General features: G+C 43.7%; 2 protein-coding genes across 4 annotated transcripts in view; both read right to left on the reverse strand.

The window, feature by feature from the left end:
• Positions 1-13,794, reverse strand: part of NPHP1 (nephrocystin 1) — a 30,094-nt gene extending 16,300 nt beyond the window's left edge. The window contains exons 1-14 of one of the 3 annotated variants that reach the window (XM_081903997.1): positions 13,641-13,794; positions 13,050-13,123; positions 11,652-11,712; positions 11,120-11,256; positions 9,990-10,233; positions 9,185-9,290; positions 8,366-8,459; positions 7,137-7,179; positions 6,657-6,741; positions 5,421-5,515; positions 5,141-5,269; positions 4,315-4,389; positions 2,418-2,528; positions 850-932 (exon numbers count right to left, since the gene is read on the reverse strand). In XM_081903997.1, coding sequence (XP_081760123.1) covers positions 850-932; positions 2,418-2,528; positions 4,315-4,389; positions 5,141-5,269; positions 5,421-5,515; positions 6,657-6,741; positions 7,137-7,179; positions 8,366-8,459; positions 9,185-9,290; positions 9,990-10,233; positions 11,120-11,256; positions 11,652-11,712; positions 13,050-13,123; positions 13,641-13,712 — 1,409 coding nt within the window. In that variant the 5' untranslated portion in view covers positions 13,713-13,794. Of the gene's footprint in view, positions 1-849; positions 933-2,417; positions 2,529-4,314; positions 4,390-5,140; positions 5,270-5,420; positions 5,516-6,656; positions 6,742-7,136; positions 7,180-8,365; positions 8,467-9,184; positions 9,291-9,989; positions 10,234-11,119; positions 11,257-11,638; positions 11,713-13,049; positions 13,124-13,640 lie in introns of those variants that run through there. The other 2 variants (XM_081903996.1, XM_081903998.1) reach the window with 2 other exon arrangements.
• A 2,928-nt stretch (positions 13,795-16,722) lies between these two features.
• MTLN (mitoregulin) lies at positions 16,723-17,966 on the reverse strand. The gene is made up of 2 exons (XM_081904580.1): positions 17,716-17,966; positions 16,723-17,035 (listed from the first exon to the last, which is right to left on the reverse strand). Exon 1 carries the CDS (start codon positions 17,901-17,903, stop codon positions 17,721-17,723), a length of 183 nt encoding a protein of 60 aa, XP_081760706.1. The 5' UTR covers positions 17,904-17,966; the 3' UTR covers positions 16,723-17,035; positions 17,716-17,720.
• Between the last annotated feature and the right edge of the window lie 4,129 nt (positions 17,967-22,095).

The following is a 22,095-nucleotide window of genomic DNA, read 5'->3' on the forward strand; positions in this document are numbered from 1 at the left end:
ACTCTCAGCAGCTTAACTAATGGGCAGCTTCATTATTCCCCTGCTGCATCTTAGTTACACAGGGCTAGTTAAGATGAAATGACCACAAGCCTTTGTCTGAAGGTTACAGCCATCTTCCAAATAGCTCCTCAGCCTACCTTGTGGCAGCATCAAGACCCTGGCATCTGCACTGGCACCTTGCTGCCTTCTGGAACTGGCAGCATTCTGGGGAACGTGTGTGGTTATTGGTCCAAACATATGATTCCTACAATGTGATAGCCGCAATCTAACACCCATCAGGTCTACCCACACTTTGCATTGCAAACTGGTGTCTGTCACAATGCCAGCCGTACAGAGGAGACACATGGCAAGTGCCAGGAAGCTGCATCTGAACTTTCACACCTATTTCTGAATAATATTCATCAGGAGATTTGTACTGTAGGTGAAGTATGAAATGGCTCATGAATGCTATTGAGTAGTACCATATGAGGGACACTCAAAACCAAGTATCCCTGTGTTGTTACATCATCAGTTTTGACGGCTGAAATTTCTGGAGTTAACTGATGCAACACATTTTTTCACCTCTGGCAGATAATGGTTAGAGTGTCAGGCTAGGGCCTGGGTTCAAATCCCAACTCAGCCATGAAGCTCACTGGGTGACCTTGAGCCAGTCACTCTCTCTCAGCATAACTCAACTGACAGGGTTGTTGTGAGGATCAAATATGTGAGAAGGGGGAAGACCTATGTATGCCACATTGAGCTCTTTGGAGGAAGGTGGGATATAAATGCAATAAACACATAATAAACCAACCCTGTGGATTTGATGTATCTTTATATATTTCACCTCCCCAAATCACAAAGGAAACTTACTTGGAGGAAACTGGAAGTCCGCTGGAGTCAAAAAGTTTTAGAAATGCCCAGCCACAGCTTAGTTCTCCTCTCTCACCTGTTGACTAGAAAATAAGGTGGATGAAACTAATTATCCAGGTTGCTAAAATGTAAAACTGTTGGACATAATCAGCCCTTGGGTCCATCTACTCCACCCTTCCCACGTTATCTGTGTTAGGTTTACAGCTGAAGCAGCAATGGCAGGCTCTCTTTCCTTCCCCCTGCCATCACCCTAGGAATAATCAATGCCTGCCACTCAAAGCTAGGTGGGTTTGATTGTACTAATAAATGCAGCTAAAGGAATGGAATTGGTTTAGTAGTTGCAGCTATCGGCAAGGCAATCAAGCTTGCATACACAGATAGCCCTGTTTTGTATTTTCTTCATGCAATCCTCAGGGACTGGTCATCTCTATAATAATAGAGCACTGGGTTCAGTGCATAGCTGTCAACTTTTCCCTTTTCTTGTGAGGAATCCTATTCGGAATAAGCAAATTCCCCTAAAAAAAAAAGGGAAACGTTGACAGCTATGGTTCAGTGGCTAACCAGAGAGAAACAAGGCCATCCAATAAAAGCAAATGTTGGGGAAATTCAGGACAGACAAAACAAAGTGCTACTTCACACAGTGCAGAGTTAAAATATGTTGCAACGGCCATCAACGTGGATCGTTTTTAAAGAGGACTAGACAAATTCATGGAGGGAGAGGCTATCAATGGCTACCAGTTATGATTACAATAGGACAGTTGGAGGCAGTCTGCCTCAGGATACCAGTTTGTGGGAACAGCAAATGCAGAGAGCACTACTGCACTCCAGTCCTGCTTGTGGGCAGGGGCAAAGGAAGGGGTGCGGTGGGGGTGGTCCGCCCTGGGTGTCACCCCTGAAGGGTGTGACAAAATGCCGGGCGGTACTCACCACAGAGCCTGCAGCATGCCCGAGCCACACATCTGCTTGCTGCCTCCCCACCCCACCGCCCAGCTGTAGGGCAGCTGAATGGGAGAAGGCAGGCAGACTCCAGAGGCCCCACGGTGTGCCCCATCCTTATGGGTGGCTTGCATCACCCCAGGCGCCTGAGCGGCTTCCTCCGCCACTGCTTGTGGGCTTCCCACAGGTACCTAGTGAGCTACTTTAAGAACAAGATGCTGGACTCAATGTGCATTTGGCCCAGTGCAGCAGGGCTGCTCTTATGTTCTTTATGTGCATGCCCTTCAATATTTCATGAGCTACCCCAAAAAGGAAGGTAAAAAAATATAGGCTGGTAGTCTGCACATCACTTTCACTTTTGTCTTATCAAATAAATTTGATTTATTAACCTTAACCTCAAGTATACACAGCTTAACGATCAGCCAGCCCAATCACCAAGCAGGAGAATGGCAATTCATACTAATAAATTATGTGCCAGTCCTAAGGGGAGGTTGGAATTCTTGTGATACTGAAACCGACTTCTACTTCATTCATGTGGTTTATGATGCCAAGCTCTTTGTATCTAAAAGAAATACCAACAGACAGCCTGTCTTCTAATAGTTTCATGCACTGAATCACCTGTGAGAACTTACATTCCGAAGGTAAGTGATGCCAAGTTCAAATAATATGCCTATGTCCGGAGATGGGGAATTGGATCTAATAAAACAATCACCGTCAAGCAGGCACGGTAAGATGCCAGTCACCTAAAAATGTAAAAAAGAAGCAGCAGCAAATATAGCTAAGCATTTTATTTCAAGATTCTCTTGAAACACCAATAGAATTCTTCCATTTCCTTTCAGAAATATACTATTAAATCAAATCACAAGCATCACCAACAATCTCTATCTTTTCATGCCACCTAGTTTTGTATGAAATTGTTGCACACAACTAAGTGATACAACCAGGGAATACACACGAAATCCTATAGTGGGCAGCAAGCTACACAACAACCAGGAGGGCATTGTGCTTTATTTTCCACAAAGATATAAGCACCACCTTCCAGAGAAGATCCATTTTGCAGTGTCCTCCTTATCTGAAGGCAGCTCCTCTTGAAGCCTTCTTCCCGTGTTCATACTCTAAACTGGTGCTCCTAGCAAGCAAAGCTCAGCTTGATGACAGAGGTTTCAGCACCTCTTCAATGCCTTCCTTTCACTCAACAAATTCCCCCTATACATGCACTGTGACAAGCTAAGGACAAAATTAGATATGATGAAGAATGGATGGGTGCTGTCAAAAATGGCAAGCCTGTGAGTTCTCTTCACCCTTAATGCGTGGCAATGGAAATGCACCATGCACTTTTCCTCACTGGCTGCTGTTGGGGCAGGGAGGGTACTCACGATGTCATAACATCATGGCTTTCCACTGCTATATGTGGATCAAAAAGAAACAAGCAAATATACCCCGAGATAAACAATTAAACCATGCCACAGGGGTATCCAGTAGACTTGTTAATACTGAGATGCAATATAATTTCAAAACAGGGGCAAATTCATATTTGAAGCATTTGCCTGCAGACAGCTGATTCTGGAGAGCCATAAGCTCCCACTCGCTGTGTGATTTCAACACTGATTCTGAAGAAACACTGCCACCTGCTGAACAATCCATGGCACTTCCTTCAGCACATATAAGTGACTTGAGTTTATTTAGTGCCAAATGCAAAGCAAGTGAGTGGAATTCAATTTGAGCGACAGCGATGAGCATGGGTAGGCAAACTAAGGCCCGGGGGCCGGATCCGGCCCAATCGCCTTCTCAATCCGGCCCGTGGACAGTCTGGGAATCAGCGTGTTTTTACATGAGTAGAATGTGCCCTTTTATTTAAAAAGCATCTCTGGGTTATTTGTGGGGAATAGGAATTCGTTCATTATTTTTCTTCAAAATATAGTCCGGCCCCCAACAAGGTCTGAGGGACAGAGGACCGGCCCCCTGCTGAAAAAGTTTGCTGACCCCTGGTGATGAGGGTGGGGGATTAATGCCCTGAGCAGCTTTCCTGTTCCAAATTATTCCCAGGTGCTATTTGCTCATCTTATTCTTAGCACAGCAAATAGGAGATGGGAAGAGAATTTAGATGAGTAAAACCTTTTGCCGTTCCTTCTCCAACGCTCTGACCCTCTACCCAAGCTGCTTTTTTATTTTTGTAAAAGAAAGAAACAGCAAAAGAATTTCCCGTGTCCTATCTAGTTTGATCCTCAAGTCAGCAGGATTTTATCAATACAGTTCCAAGATGTGGTTGCCAGAGGTCAAACCTCATAGCACTTAAATTCATTCTGCTTGGCAACTGAGATCTTGGCATGTGTTTCTATGGCTCAGTTCCCCCTCCTCTAAATCACAAGTAATGCTTAACTAGCATTTATTATTAAAAAAATTTGGTGGGGAGGAAGATTATTATCAGATTGCACTAGAATTAATTGTACATACTACAGATCACAATCCTACAAAGTTATGCAAAATTTACCAGGTCAAATCTATCAATAATCTCCTCAGTATTCTTACCCGTGGAGAAAAGGTCCATGTTTTGGGATTTTTAGGTTGCCACGTAGCTCTAACTGTATGAATATTACTCAGTATCTAAAACAAGAAAATAATTAACATTTGAATATAGCAGTGTAGATTAACGCAATGAAGAATGGGGAACTATTTCATTACAAGATCAGCTTATGTTTGAATGACCAACCTTCACCTTTTTTAGCTCATGAAATTTAGAAATATGATCACTGAATCCAGCCTGATGCTGGAATCACAAACTGATGCTTTCACTCTGCAATGGAGAACAATGCAAATCCTGCTTTTGAGAATTACTAAGTACATGTTCAAGGGTGTTGTAAAAATCAGGTCCATTAACCATCAGCTCTCTGATAAGGAGGGATGGCAAACTAATCAACTTATTTGGCACTGAGGGTGGTGTGCAACATTTTACTCAGAACAGATCTGCTGAAATTAATGAACCTAGCTTAGCAACGTCCATTAATTTCAGTGAGTCAATTTTGAGTTAAATTTCATGGACCCTAAATATGTCAATGCTGCACATGGGTCGTGCACAGATAAATATCATGCAATGCGGCAGATATAAGATAGGATAGCCAGAAAGGAAAAGTCTGGAATACTTTCTCAGGTACAAATTAACTGAAACCTGATAAGCTTTTAAAATGCAGAACAAAGAACTGTATGCAAATAAGTTATAGGCAGCAACTGTTTAAATCCTCCACAAAATAGCAGTTGACAACGAGTAGACACATGCTTCCTGTTTCATAAATGTGATCAAGATATTGGAAGAAGTTCAAATTTTAACCGCTCAGGTTAAGTGATTTGTAGAACTCACTCTGTTACCGTCAAAAAGGCAGAGTCGGACGTGTCTACTCAGGACTTGTATGCTCATTCCAGGAAAAGGAATCCCTTTACAGTTCCATAGGGTCACAATCAGTGACAGCCGAGTTGGCCTTGACTGAATCTGAAAGAAAGGGAGCAGGGACCAGAGTTTTACATTTTACAGCTACATTTACTTCGTAATATGTTATTGCATAACACGTTTTCTCCAATTTCCCCATTTTCTGCTACCCTAAAGAGAGTTTATCTGGCCTTTATTGAGAGCAAATACTTACAGTGCCTTTTTCCGGGTTCCACACTAGATCTCGGAAAGAAAGATTGGAAGGTGTGAGCTCAGGTTGTAAGAAGTAAGAAGCCCGAAACTGAACTCCTGGAAGAACAATGCTTATTTTTAGTGTGTTTATTTTCCCATCTCCCTTTATCTTGGTTATCTTCAATGGAATTTGCAAGTAAGTAACTTTATGACTTCAGCAGTAGCACAATTACAGACTGACATCCTAATCTTGGTGATAAATCTTATCTTGCTCTTCTTGCTCTGTCTCGCTCTTCTTGCCAGAAGATTAGTGTACATATATCATTCTGATATATGTCGCTGAGCACACTGGAGAAGAGGGGAAATGCCTTTTCCAGGGCTGCGCATACTGGAGGATGCTCGGAGTTTCGGGAGCGTTTTTCCAATAGAAAAGAGGCATTTTTAAAACTCTGTTAAAAGATTTCTGTCACCACTGTATCATGGACTGACTGGATGCAGAGGAGTGGTGGGAGATGCCAGCTGGGGAACCCCCAAGGAAACCCCAAGGAAAGAAGGCTCAGAGCCAGGGGATTGGTGGTGGGACAACAATGAGTGTACAGAGGGAAACAAGGGAGAAGAAACTGAAGCAGTAACAGGGTTTAGTGAGCAGGAAGAGGCTGTGGCAGAGAGCAGTCCAGACTCACAGGCAGAAGCAGAGGCTGGGGGGGCAAGAAACAGAGATGAGTCAGGCTGCTGAAGACGCCGGGGGTCTCCCCCTCCTGCTCCAACCAGCTCCCTCCCCTCTGGTTTCCCAGAATCTGAAGTGGTATAGGAAAGGCGGAGAAAAGACAGGCAAGATGAAGGAACCTCAGATTGCATGGGAAGGAATTGGGGGAATAGGAGTAGGAGACAGACCTTCAGTCCTGGCAAAGCTTCATTGGGGCAAGATCTAGTTGCTGTGCTCACTAGGCCTGAGCTGTTTGTTTCTTTGACTAAATAGTTAATTTCACGGACACCTTGTGAGCTATTGCTGACCTGCTCCAATACCCACCCTGACACACTGCTATCCAGAACTTAAAGAAATGAAAAATGCAATAAAAATATTTATTTCATAAAAATACCCCACTTGGCTAAAAAAAAAACCCTCACAAATACAATCACAACATTCTGCCATCAGAACTTTGGTCACCTCCCAATAAATGTTCACACCTCCTAAGATAAACTTGCTTCATACCTTGGGAGCTCTGGATTTAATAGAGTAGTTTTACAAAACTCCTACCTTCTTCCAAGAGCTGTGCAAGTGTTGAAGGTCGGAATCCTGCAGGAACTGCTCCCATAGTTGTCAGTGCATCTAAGGTATTATTCTATTAAGAAGAGAGATAATTCAACCTTGATATTGCTTCCATTTATCAGTTTGCTTCTAGCTCCATATTAGTCTTTAAGTAGCAAGTCACTGAACATCAAGTATTTTGAAGAGCCACTGGATGAACAAGTAGAAACACTCTGCAGCCGCAATTCTTTACATTATAGTACCTAGAAGTAAGCCCCACTAAACACAGTGGAACTTCCTCGTGTGTAAACATGAATAGGACTGCACTGATACTCAGTTTGCTAACTTTGCTGTCCATAGTTGGACTGTTTGAAAGAGGGAGTACCAAATGAAATAAGAGTACCAGTTTGGCTGTCTGGTTTTGTAAGAAAAACCAAGCAAAATATCAATAATCATGAATGGTATGCAAATGATAAAACACAGGCTTACCTCTGTGATGGCCTTTTTAACAGCACTCCAGTGTGAATCTGTTCTGTAGGTAGCATAAAAATAAGAACATAACACAAAGCTGATCCACAAATCAATTAACTGCAAATATACAGATGGGCAAATTGACACTCAATATGTGATTATGGTGATGGGTTGTAAAATGACACAATGAGTGATGGTCCCACTGGGAAAAACCAATTAATCTATATTCTGACCATGTGGTAACTGAGACTAGAATCTTTTTTAATTCAGTTTTGTGGCTAAGGCAGCCTTAGTTTTCGCACTATTCGCCTGCCTTTCACTACCATGTGAAAGTGGTCTGATCACTGATTTACCTATTTTGTCAGCTTGTTTGTTTGATTTCTACACTGCCCTTCCACCCAAACAGGAACCATGGGTAGCGTACAGCACAATAAAAAGCCATTGCAAAATGTTCCACAAGAGCAGTAACAAATTGAAGGCACATGTGTTGTTAAAAGAAACAGCACCAGATTTACGGCTGCTCTACTGTAATAATGTTCTGAAGTCCAGGAGAAATGAAGTTCCTTAAATGACATTAAATAAATTATTCACTTTTCGCAGGATTCTTCAGGAGTCTTATAAATTCCTGTTCAGGAATGCCTTCCCAAACTATCACTACTGCAAACCTCGGCCCAGTAGACCTAAAGGAACATCTCCACCCCCATTGTCCAGCCCAGCCACTGAGGTCCAGCTCCAAGGGCCTTCGGGCGGTTCCCTCACTGCGAGAAGTGAGGTTACAGGGAACCAGGCAGAGGGACTTCTCAGTAGTAGTGCCCGCCCTGTGGAACACCCGTCAGGTGTCAAGGAAATAAACAACTATCTGACTTTTAGAAGACGTCTGAAAGCAGCCCTGTTTAGGGAAGTCTTGATTTTTATTGTGTTTTTAATATTCTATTGGGAGCCACCCAGAGTGGCTGGGGAAACCCAGCCAGATGGGCAGAGTATTATGTTGTTGTTGTTGTTGTTGTTGTTGTTGTTGTTGTTGTTGTTGTTGTTGTTGTATTTTTCCATTATGCAGAGCCCTGGTTTAAATGGCTTTACCATCTCCCACTGTGTTTGCTCTTGTAGTGGATACAAATCAGGACTGAAATCAGTCAAGTTCAAATCAGAGATACACAAATGACGCAAGGAAGCTTCTGCAGTGAAGAAGCCCCCATCACAACAGCAGCATGATGATGCATTTCCACTCACAGCTCTGGTCCCTTTACCTTTTCAGAATGTTGGCCCCTCCTTCCGTTTCATCTGCCACCTCTATATCTTCCTCGGTTTCCTCTTCACTTGGTTCTTGGCCCTCTTCCTCATCTTTCACCTACAAAGTTGATCCAATGCAACAGTCAATAACATTCTATATCTTTTTTTATTTTAAAAAGAAAGTTGCGTGATCTTACGTTGCAGTAGAAGTGGAAATTCTTGCTTCAAATTCTTGCTCCTTTGTGAATACACCCTCGGTTGGATCCTGAGTTGCTACTGAGTATTTATTCTGATTTGTTTGCAGGGAAGTTAGCTGACATTGTGTCAAAGAAAGTGTTGTTTCCAGTGTATTTTCCTGTCACCTTCTTTTATCCCAAAAAGTCTGTTTGATATTTTTTTTAAGGGTGTGTCGCACAAGACCTCCCTATCATCTATAATTGCACAATCTGAATTTGCCAGGATGCGACCGAATCTTACCTGAAAATAGCAACAGTCTGGAACTGCCCTAAGATGTTATGTTTGGCTGGGTGTCTCAAGAAAGCAATGTGAAATATTTGAGGAATGACAGAAAATATCTACCAGTTGGCATGCTGCTGGGTTTTATTTCTATAGCACTAAAAAATGCCATCCCCACATTCCACCACACCACAATCTTGGGAAAGATGAAAGCTTGGTAGTTATTTTCCATATCGCTGTCTAAACAGCTGCATCAGCCCATGAAAATTATTTCACCCCTGCTTTCACCTAGAGAAACACTGCAAGCCCACTAAAGTGGAAAGATGCCAACAATAATATTAAACATGGAACTGAATAGAAAGAGAAAAGTAGAAGCATACCAACCATAAGGTAGGTTTTAGGCACAAGGCCCCTCTCCCCTCTGGAGTTTGTAGCCAGCCACCAACCGTCAGGCTTTTTCTCAAGGATAAGCAGAACTTCACCTTTCTTCAGTATTGAAAACAAAGAGAAGGGAAGAAACTAAATTAATACACAAGGGTTTAAACAAAAAAATTCCTTCCAGTAGCACCTTAAAGACCAACTAAGTTAGTTCTTGGTATGAGCTTTCGTGTGCATGCACACTTCTTCAGATACTATCTGAAAGCTACAACTAGGAAGGAAGAGGTGAGAGATGGACAGCAGGAAAAAGTCTCCTCCCACCCTAGAATATGGACTCACCAGTCATATATTTAGTACCTATAGCAATCTTCACATGTGAGAATAGTACACTTGGAGAAAAACTGTAATAGGGATAAAGTCTTATCCTCATGTATAAGGAGGCTCCAGGGATGGAGGTGCACTGCTGCTCCCCTCTCCTATCCAGTGCACATCTCTCTCCAGCTATAACAATGATAATGGCCACCTGTTCCTATTAGGCTACCTGGCATCACGAGCCAACTTGGTACCTATCACATGCATGGCAGCATTGATTGACTTTGTTACCCTAGGGCAAAACCATCACTGCTAGACTCGTGTAGCATAATCAAATAGAGTTTTTGGACACTGCAAGAAGGCATCAGAGTGGGATTGGTGATGACTGACTTAAGCAATGTCTACACCAAATGAACAATCACAAACAAATCCTACACAGCTATAGTACTTAGTGAGATATGCCCACATAAACGAATAATATTACATTTTACTTACTTTAAAGGTCAGGTCGCCTTCTTGCTGTGCAGAAAAATCACCAAGAGTTATAAAATTTTTAATAGCTGAATCATCTCCGAGTTTGTCTTCATCTTCACCATCCTCTTCATCATCACCATCATCCTGTGTACTTTCTTCTTCGTCTTCTTCTTCTTCATCTTCCTCCTCCTCCTCCTCCTCATCTTCCTCTTCACTTTCTTCGTTTTCTTGTAGTGTTTTTGGGCTGTCCTTCCTTTTTGTATTGCTAACCCAAAAAGAAACAGAGTTCATCACAGTCTTTTGACAACTGTTTATTCTAATCAACCACTGAAGCAGACAATATTGTAAAAAACTTCCCCTTTCTTGTTCTAGGGGTATAAGAAGGACCAGGTGTTTCAAGAATTCCCCAATTTCATATTTTGAATACATTAATATTTCTAAGCAGTCTCATCCCTCAACTTCAGGGTAGGTAGCAATTAACTACCAAATAAGGGACGCGGGTGGTACTGTGATCTAAACCACTGAGCCTCTTGGGCTTGCCGATCAGAAGGTTGGCAGTTCGAATCCCCGCGACAGGGTGAGCTCCCATTGCTCTGTCCCAGCTCCTGCTAACCTAGCAGTTTGAAAGCATGCCAATGCAAGTAAATAAATAGGTAGTGCTGCAGCGGGAAGGTAAACGGTGTTTCATGCGCTCTGGCTTCCATCATGGTATTCCGTTGCACCAGAAGCGGTTTAGTCATGCTGGCCACATGACCCAGAAAGCTGTCTGTGGACAAACGCCGGCTCCCTCGGCCTGAAAGCGAGATGAGCACCGCAACCCCATAGTCGCCTTTGACTGGACTTAACCATCCATGGGTCCTTTACCTTATAAGAAAGTTTTATGTTGATAAAGATGCCCATGCTCAGACTTGAGCAGGCATGGAATAATCCAGCTTGATTAATAAAAACCTGTTTTAGAGTGCAACCCTGTACACACTTATCTGGGAGTAAATCCCACTGAACTTAATGGGACTGAAGCTGCAAACCTAACCATAAATACACAGAAGTAAGTCTCCTGAATTCAGTGGGGCTTACTGGCAGATAAGTAGGGTTAGGATTGCAGCCTTACCTCTGAGCAGACATCCACAGGTTTGTACTGTTAACCTACTTACACGCTGGAGTCCTTGGTCACATCTTCCCGGCTAAAGATTGCTGTAAGTTTATCCAGCTGCTCAGAAAGCATTAACAATTTTTCTCCTTCTTCTTCTTTTCTCTGATTATAATTTCCCACAGGGGCAGGCTCATCTGACTGCAAGATAACAATACACCAGATTTTTCACAACATTCTTGTGTACATTAGGATTTGAACTAAAATATCAATCTATTTGATATTTTATCAATCTATTTGATCAATCTATGGCATTGATCACATTTATGAAAAATATGCTAATTACAGGTAAACATTCACATGGTGCTTTATACTTAAAAAAAATAGTGACTCCTTTGACTTTGGGATACGTTTACCAATAGTATTATATATGCAGCTGTCTAAGGAAGTTGTACAACACAAATTTAGGTTAATCACTGAAGGATGGACAGGGTAAGTGCAGTAATCTCAGGTCCTACCCTGACAGAGTATTTTTCTGAACCTCCTCTCCAATTTATTATTGTGGAAACAAGAAGGGCTGTACCTTAAACACTTACTTTCTTCAAGTTCTGTAGAGCAGAGATATTTTCATCAACAGACTTCTTCAGCTCCAAACATCTACAACAAAAACAGTACTTGCATTGTAGGTGTTGAGCCCCCAAATCTGCAAATGCTCAGTTCTAATAGATCAGTCACATAATTTTCCAATCACCTCAAGGTTAGCATTAATGCCAACATGGCACTACAAATTACTTCTCTGAATAGGGAAAGACAGTGGACATATTCTCTTCTGGTGCAGAGGGAGAAAGTGTGTGCACACTGAGACTGGACGTCATCAAGTTGCTCTATCTCTCTTGCTGAGAAAACACAGCAGACTATCTCAACTGTTCATTCTCCTGGAGGATCTGAACCAAGTGCTTGGCCAGGGATGAGGGAAAGTAGATTGTAGTTCTCTGGTGGACCACTTAGTACCTCCTGGTACTTAGTATTTCCTGGTACTAAGTCTGCCCAAACAAGACAATTCCATTCCTAGGCAGGAGCACACACTTAGGGTCACACCTTAAAGGTATGATTCAACTGTCAAGAGATCCTAAGCATCTCTTAACAGCTAAAATAGACAGGAAACCTGTTTGTGAACTGGGCTTGCAGGCCAGCTCTATAACAGTGGAGAAGCCACTATTCATCCTCTAGCCCCAGCAGTCCCTGAGGGGACCCATAATTCCAACCAAGATGCACATGAACGCCTCACAGAATGATCATTATAATGATAATAATAATTTTATTATTTATACCCCACCCATCTGGCTGGGTTTCCCCAGCCACTCTGGGTGGCTTACAGCATATATTGAAACATAATAAAACATCAAACATTAAAAACTTCCTGAAACAGGGCTGCCTTCAGGTGTCTTCTAAAAAATTATGTAGTTCTTTATCTCCTTGACATCTGAAGGGAGGGCACCACTACTGAATGCAACTGGATGGAACAATAATGGAACTGAAATGGCCACAACAGTGTTAGAGGGCTGGCATGTATGAGTGTGAGGGTGGTAAAGGAAGAGGCAGCCAGCTGTCGGAGGCTTTCAGGAAACCCTTCACAAGTACTATATTCACTTTTCCCAGAGTTTTGAAAATAAATCTCAGCACATCAATCGCCACTGTCTAGATTCATGAACATCCTTGCATAAATACAAATTTATGACAAACCTCTAATGCAATACATCAGCAATTAAGTCCCACTGATCTCCATTAAAGTAATCGTTTTTAGGATTGGATCTGAAAATATTTTTAGACCTGCAATCAAATTTGTTTACATCCAAGGAACCAACTAACAAGCATCAATAAATGTTGCTGGTTGCACCTCTGACCTCAAAATACATTTGCATTATGCTTACCAGAAGGAGTTTTTTCATATATATATATACACACACACACACACACACACACACACACACTACCTCTGACTAAGGCTTTGCTTCTTTCCAGAGTCCAGAGGCCCCGCTTCCTTGCTTTCTTGGAGCAAAGCATTCACCTAAAATATTGAACAACCAAGATACACTTTGTCAAATGATAACGAAAGAATTAGCGCACTACTTTTCGGGGTGGGATTTGTGGCTTTCCAAAGACGGCTGGACTCCCAACGCCCGTCAACAGAGCCAACGGTCAGGGCCGGCCCAAGACATTTCGGCACCTGAGGCAGACCCCAAAAGGGTGTCGTCCCCCCCTCTCTACCAGGGAAGAAGCAGGTGAGGCCATATCTACATCAGGAACAAGGGAGGAGGGAAGAAAGATCGATATGATGTCCCGCTGGATCATGCCACCTGAGGCATCCACCTTCACTTTGCCTCATGTGTGGGCCGGCCCTGCCAACGGTCAGGGCGAATGAAATTTCGAGTCTGAGGAGGGCCGCAGGCTCCCCGACCTCTGGCTTACGCCTTTCCCTCCTACTAGCCCCATGCCTCTCGTTCCCTGCAATTAACGGTAGGGCCGGGCAGGATCCGCTTCCCGCCGCGCCTTTCCTCTCCCTGCCTCCCGTTTCCCCAGCTCACCTGCTCCCGCAGCTCTCTACCCCGGCGCAGCGCGCTCTGCAGCGGGCCCGTCCGGCCCCGGCGCCCGGTCATACCGCCAGCCGGGCGAAAGCTCTACGAGGCGCCTGCCTTGCGCGGAGGAAGAAGGCCGCAGCCGGTCGCCTAGGAGACGGAACGCTGCGGCGCGGGATTTATAGCGTCATCGTTAGGCGCTACGAGGAGGCGGACAGCGACGCTTCTCTGGCGTCCAACCGATCTACATGTCCCAGCATGCAGGGCAGCCGAGAGATGAAAAAGCGGCTGCACACCCCGAGCTGCCCATGCAAACGGTCCCATTGATGATTTTATCGGCATTTGTCCCCCAAACCTTTTAAAGTGTGGCTTCCTCTCCCAAGGATCTAGAATTCCATGGGTCAGACACTTTGCTTAGGTTGCTTAGGTGGAAACCAAAATGCTGAAGTGCTATAAAGCCGATATAATACGTTTGCAATGTCGTGCTAGGAGGTAAAGCAGCTGCAGTATTGGGGTAACACGCAATACATAAACTACTAGGTTTTTTTGTTTTTTTTACATGACATCTATATAAAGGTAAAGGTAAAGGTACCCCTGCCCGTACAGGCCAGTCTTGACAGACTCTGGGGTTGTGCGCCCATCTCACTTAAGAGGCCAGGGGCCAGCGCTGTCCGGAGACACTTCCGGGTCACGTGGCCAGCGTGACATCGCTGCTCTGGCGAGCCAGAGCTGCACACGGAAACGCCGTTTACCTTCCCGCTGGTAAGCGGTCCCTATTTATCTACTTGCACCCGGAGGTGCTTTCGAACTGCTAGGTTGGCAGGCGCTGGGACCGAGCAGCGGGAGCGCACCCCGCCGCAGGGATTCGAACCACCGACCTTTCGATCGGCAAGTCCTAGGCGCTGAGGCTTTAACCCATGACTAACTAAAATGGCCTCGGTGCTGTATACCTGAAGGAGCGTCTCCACCCGCACCGTTCAGCACCAAGGACCTTCTGGCGGTTCCCGCATTGCGAGAAGTGAGGTTACAGGGAACCAGACAGAGGGCCTTCTCGGTAGTGGTACCCACCCTTCAGATGTGAAGGAAATAAGCAGCTATCATCTTTTTAAAACTTAGGGAAGTTTTTAATATTTAATGCTGTATTGTTTTTAACACTTGATTGGAAGCCGCCCAGGGTGGCTGGGAAACTCAGCCAAATGGGCAGGGTATAAATAATAATTTTATTATTGTTGTTGTTGTTGTTGTTGTTATAAAAGGTGCGCAAAGATCTCCAAGTAAAACACTCACCATATTCCCAATGCAAAGTCTCTGAAGGTTACGTTATCTTACATAACAGCCTCTCATGTAACTTTGGAAACCTTATCTTCTTCACCACAACCATTTTTCTGTAGCGAAATAAGTGTTTCCCTCTTCTAAAATGCCATCAGGGGACTTCTCGTCACAGGTTTTCAGCACAATCCAAAGTATCTCTAGTCATAAGTAAGTCCTATTAAGTTCAAGGGAGGTTACACACAGATGATTGGGTAAAACAATGGTTTCTAATTGATGGTCCACAGACCCCAGGGGGTCCTCGTAACCCACCCAGGGGGTCTGTGGCACCATCCCCATAACAAAAAGTACCACAGATATCAAAAATTTCAAAAGTAGAGGGTCCATGGCTTCACTTTTGAAAAATAGGTTTTAAAGTACTTAGCTAATTGGGAACCACTGGGGTATAGGATTGCAGCACTATTACGGTATACCCAGCATCATCAGATGTGTAAATGAAATTATATATTGTGGATATAAAATGTGTATGTTGGTTGAGATATATACATACACACACACACACACACACACACACACACACACCAAGTGATGTAAGATATATATATACCATAGTTATCTCACCTAGCTGATCTGCAATCAATTTAGGATTTGCTTTATACCAAGTCAGACCACTAGACCATCTAGCTCAGTACTGTTGACACAGAACAGAAGCAGTACAGTAGTACCTCGGGTTACATACACTTCAGGTTACATACGCTTCAGGTTACAGACTCCCCTAACCCAGAAATAGTGCTTCAGGTTAAGAACTTTGCTTCAGGATGAGAACAGAAATCATGCTCTGGCAGCGCGGCAGCAGCAGGAGGCCCCATTAGCTAAAGTGGTGCTTCAGGTTAAGAACAGTTTCAGGTTAAGTACAGACCTCCAGAACGAATTAAGTACTTAACCCGAGTGTACTCCAGTTTCAGACAGGAGTCTTTGCCCAAGCCCTGTCTAGATATGCTGGCAACTGAACTTGGAACCACTGAGCTACAATCTTTCCTCATTAGCTGCTGCACTTCACACATAGCTCATTTACCTTTTCATAGGCTTTGCTTTAACTTTAGTCGGTTGGCTGTATCTTATTTGTACTGACTCTGGTACTTTAAAGTGTATTGTTTTGTTTATTTGTTTTAATGCTGTGAAGTGCTTCAAGACCTCGCCTCTTTTTGATAAATGGTATGTTACATGGGACGCGGGTGGCACTGTGGGTAAAACCTCAGTGCCTACGACTTGCCGATCGTATGGTCGGTGGTTCGAATCCCCGCGGCGGGGTGAGCTCCCGTCTTTCGGTCCCAGCTCCTGCCCACCTAGCAGTTCGAAAGCACCCCTAAGTGCAAGTAGATAAATAGGTACCGCTTTATAGCGGGAAGGTAAACGGCATTTCCGTGTGCGGCTCTGGCTCGCCAGAGCAGCTTCGTCACGCTGGCCACGTGACCCGGAAGTGTCTGCGGACAGCGCTGGCTCCCGGCCTCTTAAGTGAGATGAGCGCACAACCCTAGAGTCGGACACGACTGGCCCGTACGGGCAGGGGTACCGTTACCTTTATGTTACCTGTAAGAAATAAATTTATAATTTGGTCTATCACCCAGTCCTTTTATGTAGTTAATGAACAAACTATAACCTCAAGGAGATCATGCCACAGTAAAACAGTTCAGCTCTTTGGGTTGGTTAGGGAAATGCGACCAAACTTTACCACCAAGCAGGAGGGTTAGGTTTTCACAACCAAAGGGCCTTCTAAATAAAGCATGCCTTCATTCTCTGAGCCAACACAATTTAACTAGAATAACTTGTTAAAATAAAGTTTATTTAGTCACATGCAAACACTTATTATCAAGATTCAGTCATCATAGTTCAAGTGTCAGACAATGAAACAAATCTTCCAAACATGGCACAAGAAGTTGACCCCATCAATGCAGACCACAAAATTTCAGTGTTTATATTGATGATGTTCTTCCATACATGTTGAGCTTTTTTCAGCTATCAGTCTTATTGAGTGAAATAACAGAAGCATTATTCTTGTACGTGTGTGTTTTCTCAAAGTCTGTTAAATGTCAGATTTGATCCAAAGGCTTCCTCTTGCTTCCATTTGCTCCTGGCTGTTGATAGGAAGAGAAACAAAATAATAATAATATAAATGATGCTATCTATTCAGGTTTCTTCAAAATCAAAAGTGGATAGGTTAAGGTAAAGGGACCCCTGACTATTAGGTCCAGTTGTGACCGACTCTGGGGTTGCGGCGCTCATCTCGCTTTATTGGCCAACTTCCAGGTCATGTGGCCAGCATGACTAAGCCGCTTCTGGCGAACCAGAGCAGCACACGGAAACGTTGTTTACCTTCCCGCCGGAGCGGTACCTATTTATCTACTTGCACTTTGACGTGCTTTCGAACTGCTAGGTTGGCAGGAGCAAGGACCGAGCAACGGGAGCTCACCCCATCGCGGGGATTCGAACCGCCGACCTTCTGATCAGGAAGTCCTAGGCTCTGTGGTTTAGACCACAGCGCCACCCGCGTCTATCTATTCAGGTTTCTTTAAAATCAAAAGTGGATACATTTAAGCAATAAAAGTTGGGTAGCCAACAGCTAGTTTGGCGTTCAAAAGCCAGCAGTCCTCTTTAGAAAGCCATGGAAGGGGGCATGACCCTTTCCGGCCACCATCCCACTCCCTTTCCCTCAAAAAGCCACGGAAAGGGCATGACCCTTCCCGGCCACCACTCCCTCGAGAAGCCATACAGAGGGGCATGACCCTTCCCGGCCACCATCCCGCGACGTCCTCACCTGCCTTACGCCAGGTCCAGCTTCTTCTGCGTGGCCGCCAGCTGGTCCTGCAGCCGCTTCTTCCGCCAGTCGAGGTAGCGCCTGCGCGCCCTGTTCGCCTGCCAGCCCACCAGCACCCCCGAAGCGAAGGCCAGCAGCACCGCCAGCTTCACGGAGCGCTCCGAGAGCGGCTCCGAGCTCAGCGCCATGTTTCCCACCGTCCGCCTCCTACGGTGCCCGCGGAGGGCCAAACTGCTTCCCCTTGCGCCGGGACCAAAGGAAAAGGAAAAAAGGTTTTTTTCCGGCGCAGCGGCCACTAGCGGTCAAACGTAGGCAGGCACACTGGGGCTGTGATGCTGTGCAATGAGCGCTTTTTCTCGACAGCGGATCCGGCTGGAATTCCGTAGGCTTCCTTCGGAGTTAAGCCAAGGCTCGCGCCATCGAAAGAGCTTTTCGATTTTCTGCCCTAAGGTGCCATTACGCTGAAGAAGAAAGTACTAGATAGAAGTAGTCATGATTGTTTGTTTTTGTATATTTTTGTTTGTTTTCAAGAATAATACTTATGTACAGATTAATAAAAATGTGTTCAGCAGTACAGATATTTGCCGTTTTTCAGTCATTACTTGCTAGTGCAAAGGTTGATGAATGCAATACATCATGTAACCATAAAACATAACTATATACTGCCACAATTCCCCCAAAATAAAAGGCTTAGTAGTAGTAATGTTTTTAATTTTAAATACATTTGCTTTTTTACATGCCTTTAACCTTTTACGATTTTATTGCTTAGTTTTATTTTTTTTATATCATAAAGTGCTGTGATATATCTAGTTAAGGCCATGCCGATCTTCCCCTTGAATGCTGTTTTCTCATTCTTTTAAAAATACAGTTTTATTGATTTCCAGTATATAACAACAATTACAAAAAAGGGGTGGATGTAAAAGCAAAATCCCAATTTACACTCCTCCAGGACAGATCAGTCTACTCGAGTTTGCCAAAGTCCGATCTGTGATTTCAGTGGTTGCTGTTCTTCAGGGTTATCATCAAAGTATTTTATAGATGCCATATTTCATCAAATTTGTCTACATCATTTGTATTATTCAATGCATGTAATCTCTTTGTTAATTATTCAGTAATAACATGGCAAAGAAGCAATTTTCAGGATATACACACATACATACACACACACACACACACACACACACACACCCCCACACACACACTGCATAAACACAGAAATAACAGGGACATTTTCTCTTCCACAAAGGGCAAATAATAATAATAATAATAATAATAATAATAATAATAATAATAATAATAATTTATTTATACCCCATCCTCCCCAGCCAAGGCCGGGCTCAGAGCGGCTTACAAGCAATAATAAAAACAAGATGAATGATTACAACTTAAAAACAAAAATACAATACAACATTAAAATAATGGAACATTAAAATGTAGCCTCATCGCAGGAGGAGAAGGAAAAGAAAAAAGAAAGAGAGGGAGGGAGGGAATCAAATTAGCTCCAAGCCAAAGGCCAGGCGGAACAACTCTGTCTTACAGGCCCTGCGGAAAGAAATCAGATCCTGCAGGGCCCTGGTCTCATGAGGCAGAGCGTTCCACCAGGCCGGAGCCAGAGTTGAAAAGGCCCTGGCTCTGGTTGAAGCCAATCTAACTTCCTTAGGGCCTGGGACCACTAGGGTGTTGCTATTTATGGACCTTGAGGCTCTCCGTGGGGCATACCGGGAGAGGCGGTCCCGTAGGTACGAGGGATAAGACACCATCTTCTTAAAGCAACAGGTACCTGTTTGTTTTTCCAAATGGTGTTTTCCCTACTCTATGGTATTCACATGGAGACAAGTATTATACAGTTTCTCAATCATTGTCATCGTTCTCATCTTCCTCCTCGTCATCTTCTTCATCATCCTCCTCCTCTTCTACCTTTTTCCAAGCCGCAACAGCATCTTTACCTATGGGACTCATTGCACCATCAAACTTGTAGTCAGCTACATCCTTCTCATACTTCTCCTTCAGTTTTGCAGCCTTGTTGTTGTAAGGCTGTTTTCCCCCATCACTGAGGTTATTCCACATTTCACCCAATTTCTTTGCCAAGTCTCCAATGGAGATGCCAGATTAGTAGATTTGATCTTGGGATGGAATTCTAAACAGAACAGGAAGAATCCAGATGGTGGTACATGACCCCAGTCAAGCTTGCAAAAATCTACCACTTGCCTGATAACAAATGTTGGAAATGTAAAGAAAATGAAGGTACATTCTTTCACCTTTGGTGGACGTGCCCAAGGATTAAGGCTTTCTGGGAAATGATATATAATGAAATGAAAAAGGTATTTAAATATACCTTTCTGAAGAAACCAGAGGCCTTTCTCCTGGGCATGGTCGGCCAATTGGTGCCAAAGAAGGATAGAACATTCTTTATGTACGCTACAACAGCAGCAAGAATACTCATCGCAAAGTATTGGAAGACACAAGATCTACCCACCTTGGAAGAATGGCAGATGAAGGTAATCGACTATATGGGACTGGCAGAAATGACTAGCAGAATCCGAGACCAGGGAAGAGAGACGGCAGAAGAAGATTGAAAGAAATTTAAGGACTATCTTGGGAAATATTGCAAAATTAATGAATGTTAGAATGATGTTGGTTTAGAAAATTAAGGGGTTTTTCAGCTGTAATGATTAAGTAAAAAGAAAAGAAAGGTTGAAAATTAAATGAAAATTAAGGGAGAGGATTTGCTGAAGTAAGAATTAGAAATTGGAATACAAAAAGGGGAGGTATGAGGAGGTCAGGGAAGTAGGTTATAAGAAAATAAGGGAATGAAACTTTACTTGTTTTTAAATAGTTTTTAGTTTTGTATTTTGTTTTTTTAAAATATTTGTTATTTTTTGTGTTTGTGTTTTGTTTTTATTATTGTTTTTTTTATAATCTTTGAAATGTCAATAAATATCTTTTTTTTAAAAACCAGATGGTGGCCATTTGGGGACATTGGGGTCCTCCTTCTCCTTCTTATCCACCCTTTGCTGGTCCGTAATCCTTCATTTTTCTATCATACCACACTTTATCAGCTTTAGCCATCTCATTAAATTCCCCCTTCTCTTTGCTTGACACTGTCTTCCGCCTCTCTGAGCACTTCTTGGAGAACTCTGCAAAGCTGATGGGAACGTCTGGGTTCCTCTTCTTGTGTTCTTCACAACAGGTCTGAACAAAGAAGGCTTAAGCAGACATCTTCCCCTTCAGCTTTTTTGGGTCACCTTTAGCCATCTTTACTCCCTATATTGTTCACTTTAACCTAGATGATAAGCAGGGGAAGAGAGCGAGACACACACATGACATGCCAAGACTCAACACTAGGCTTCAAGTTGGCTGCCTACAAGATAAGCCTGTTGTCTGGGGCTTTATATGCCAATAGCAATACCTCAAAACCAACTTGGGGGCTGGTAGGCAACCAGTGTCGATCCCTTAGCACTGCCAGTCATTTCTGCCAGTCCCATGTAGTCTGGGCTGTATTTTCATTTGACTCTGCATAGTAGCAGGGCTTGTCTAAGCCTGCAATCCTATATACACTTTCTTCCAAATAGACATGCATAGGATTGCACCTTATGTCTTGTTGTGCCGGCCACCAAGCTTTGCTGTCATTTCCTCTCCTTCTATCCACGTGTGTATTTGTGTGTCTTTGTGTAGAAATCTGTCAACCGAGAATAACACCTCATGCATTTGACAGAATGGACTCTAGCCCACAAAAGCCTGGGCTGTGATTAATTTTTAACCTTGAAGTTGCCCCAGAACTCTTTGTTCGGCTGAAAGCTAATAAGAACAGGAGTGTGCCTGTAGTAATCTAATAGTTGAATGAACTTGATTGTGCTCTTTGTATGCAAACACCTCCTCTGTACTTCCCTGGATAGATAAATGCTTCCTCAGCATTTCTGGGGCACTGCTTAGAGAAACAATATTAAGCTGACTTTAATACCAAACTTCCTTTTCCTGCATGCCAGATTTCACCGCTGGCAGACGAACAAACCAGCGAGCTGCAGCCACAGCCCATGAAAGCAGCGAACTTTTCAACCCTCCGCTGTAGCCGCTCCTTTCAGAACGGCCAGATGGGCAGCCATTTAGTCAATGAAACCATCCAGCCCACAAGAAAAGAGCATTATGCACATTGCATATGTAAAGTAGGAATGAGACTCTAAATAAAATACTTCTGGGCAGCCACCTTGGCTGAAAACATCCCAGTCCTGGCATATCGCCTGCCTCCCGTAATTTTCCAGTCCTTTACCGTAAAGTTAACCAGCCCTCAGAACACACAGGAGACTGCCTATTCCAGATCGGACCATCTGTGCATCTGGCTCAGAACTGGGGAAAAGCCACAGCGTAGCCGTAGCGCATCTG

Source organism: Podarcis melisellensis (genome assembly GCF_964234715.1).
Source record: "Podarcis melisellensis genome assembly, chromosome: 3".
Taxonomy (NCBI): domain Eukaryota; kingdom Metazoa; phylum Chordata; class Lepidosauria; order Squamata; family Lacertidae; genus Podarcis; species Podarcis melisellensis.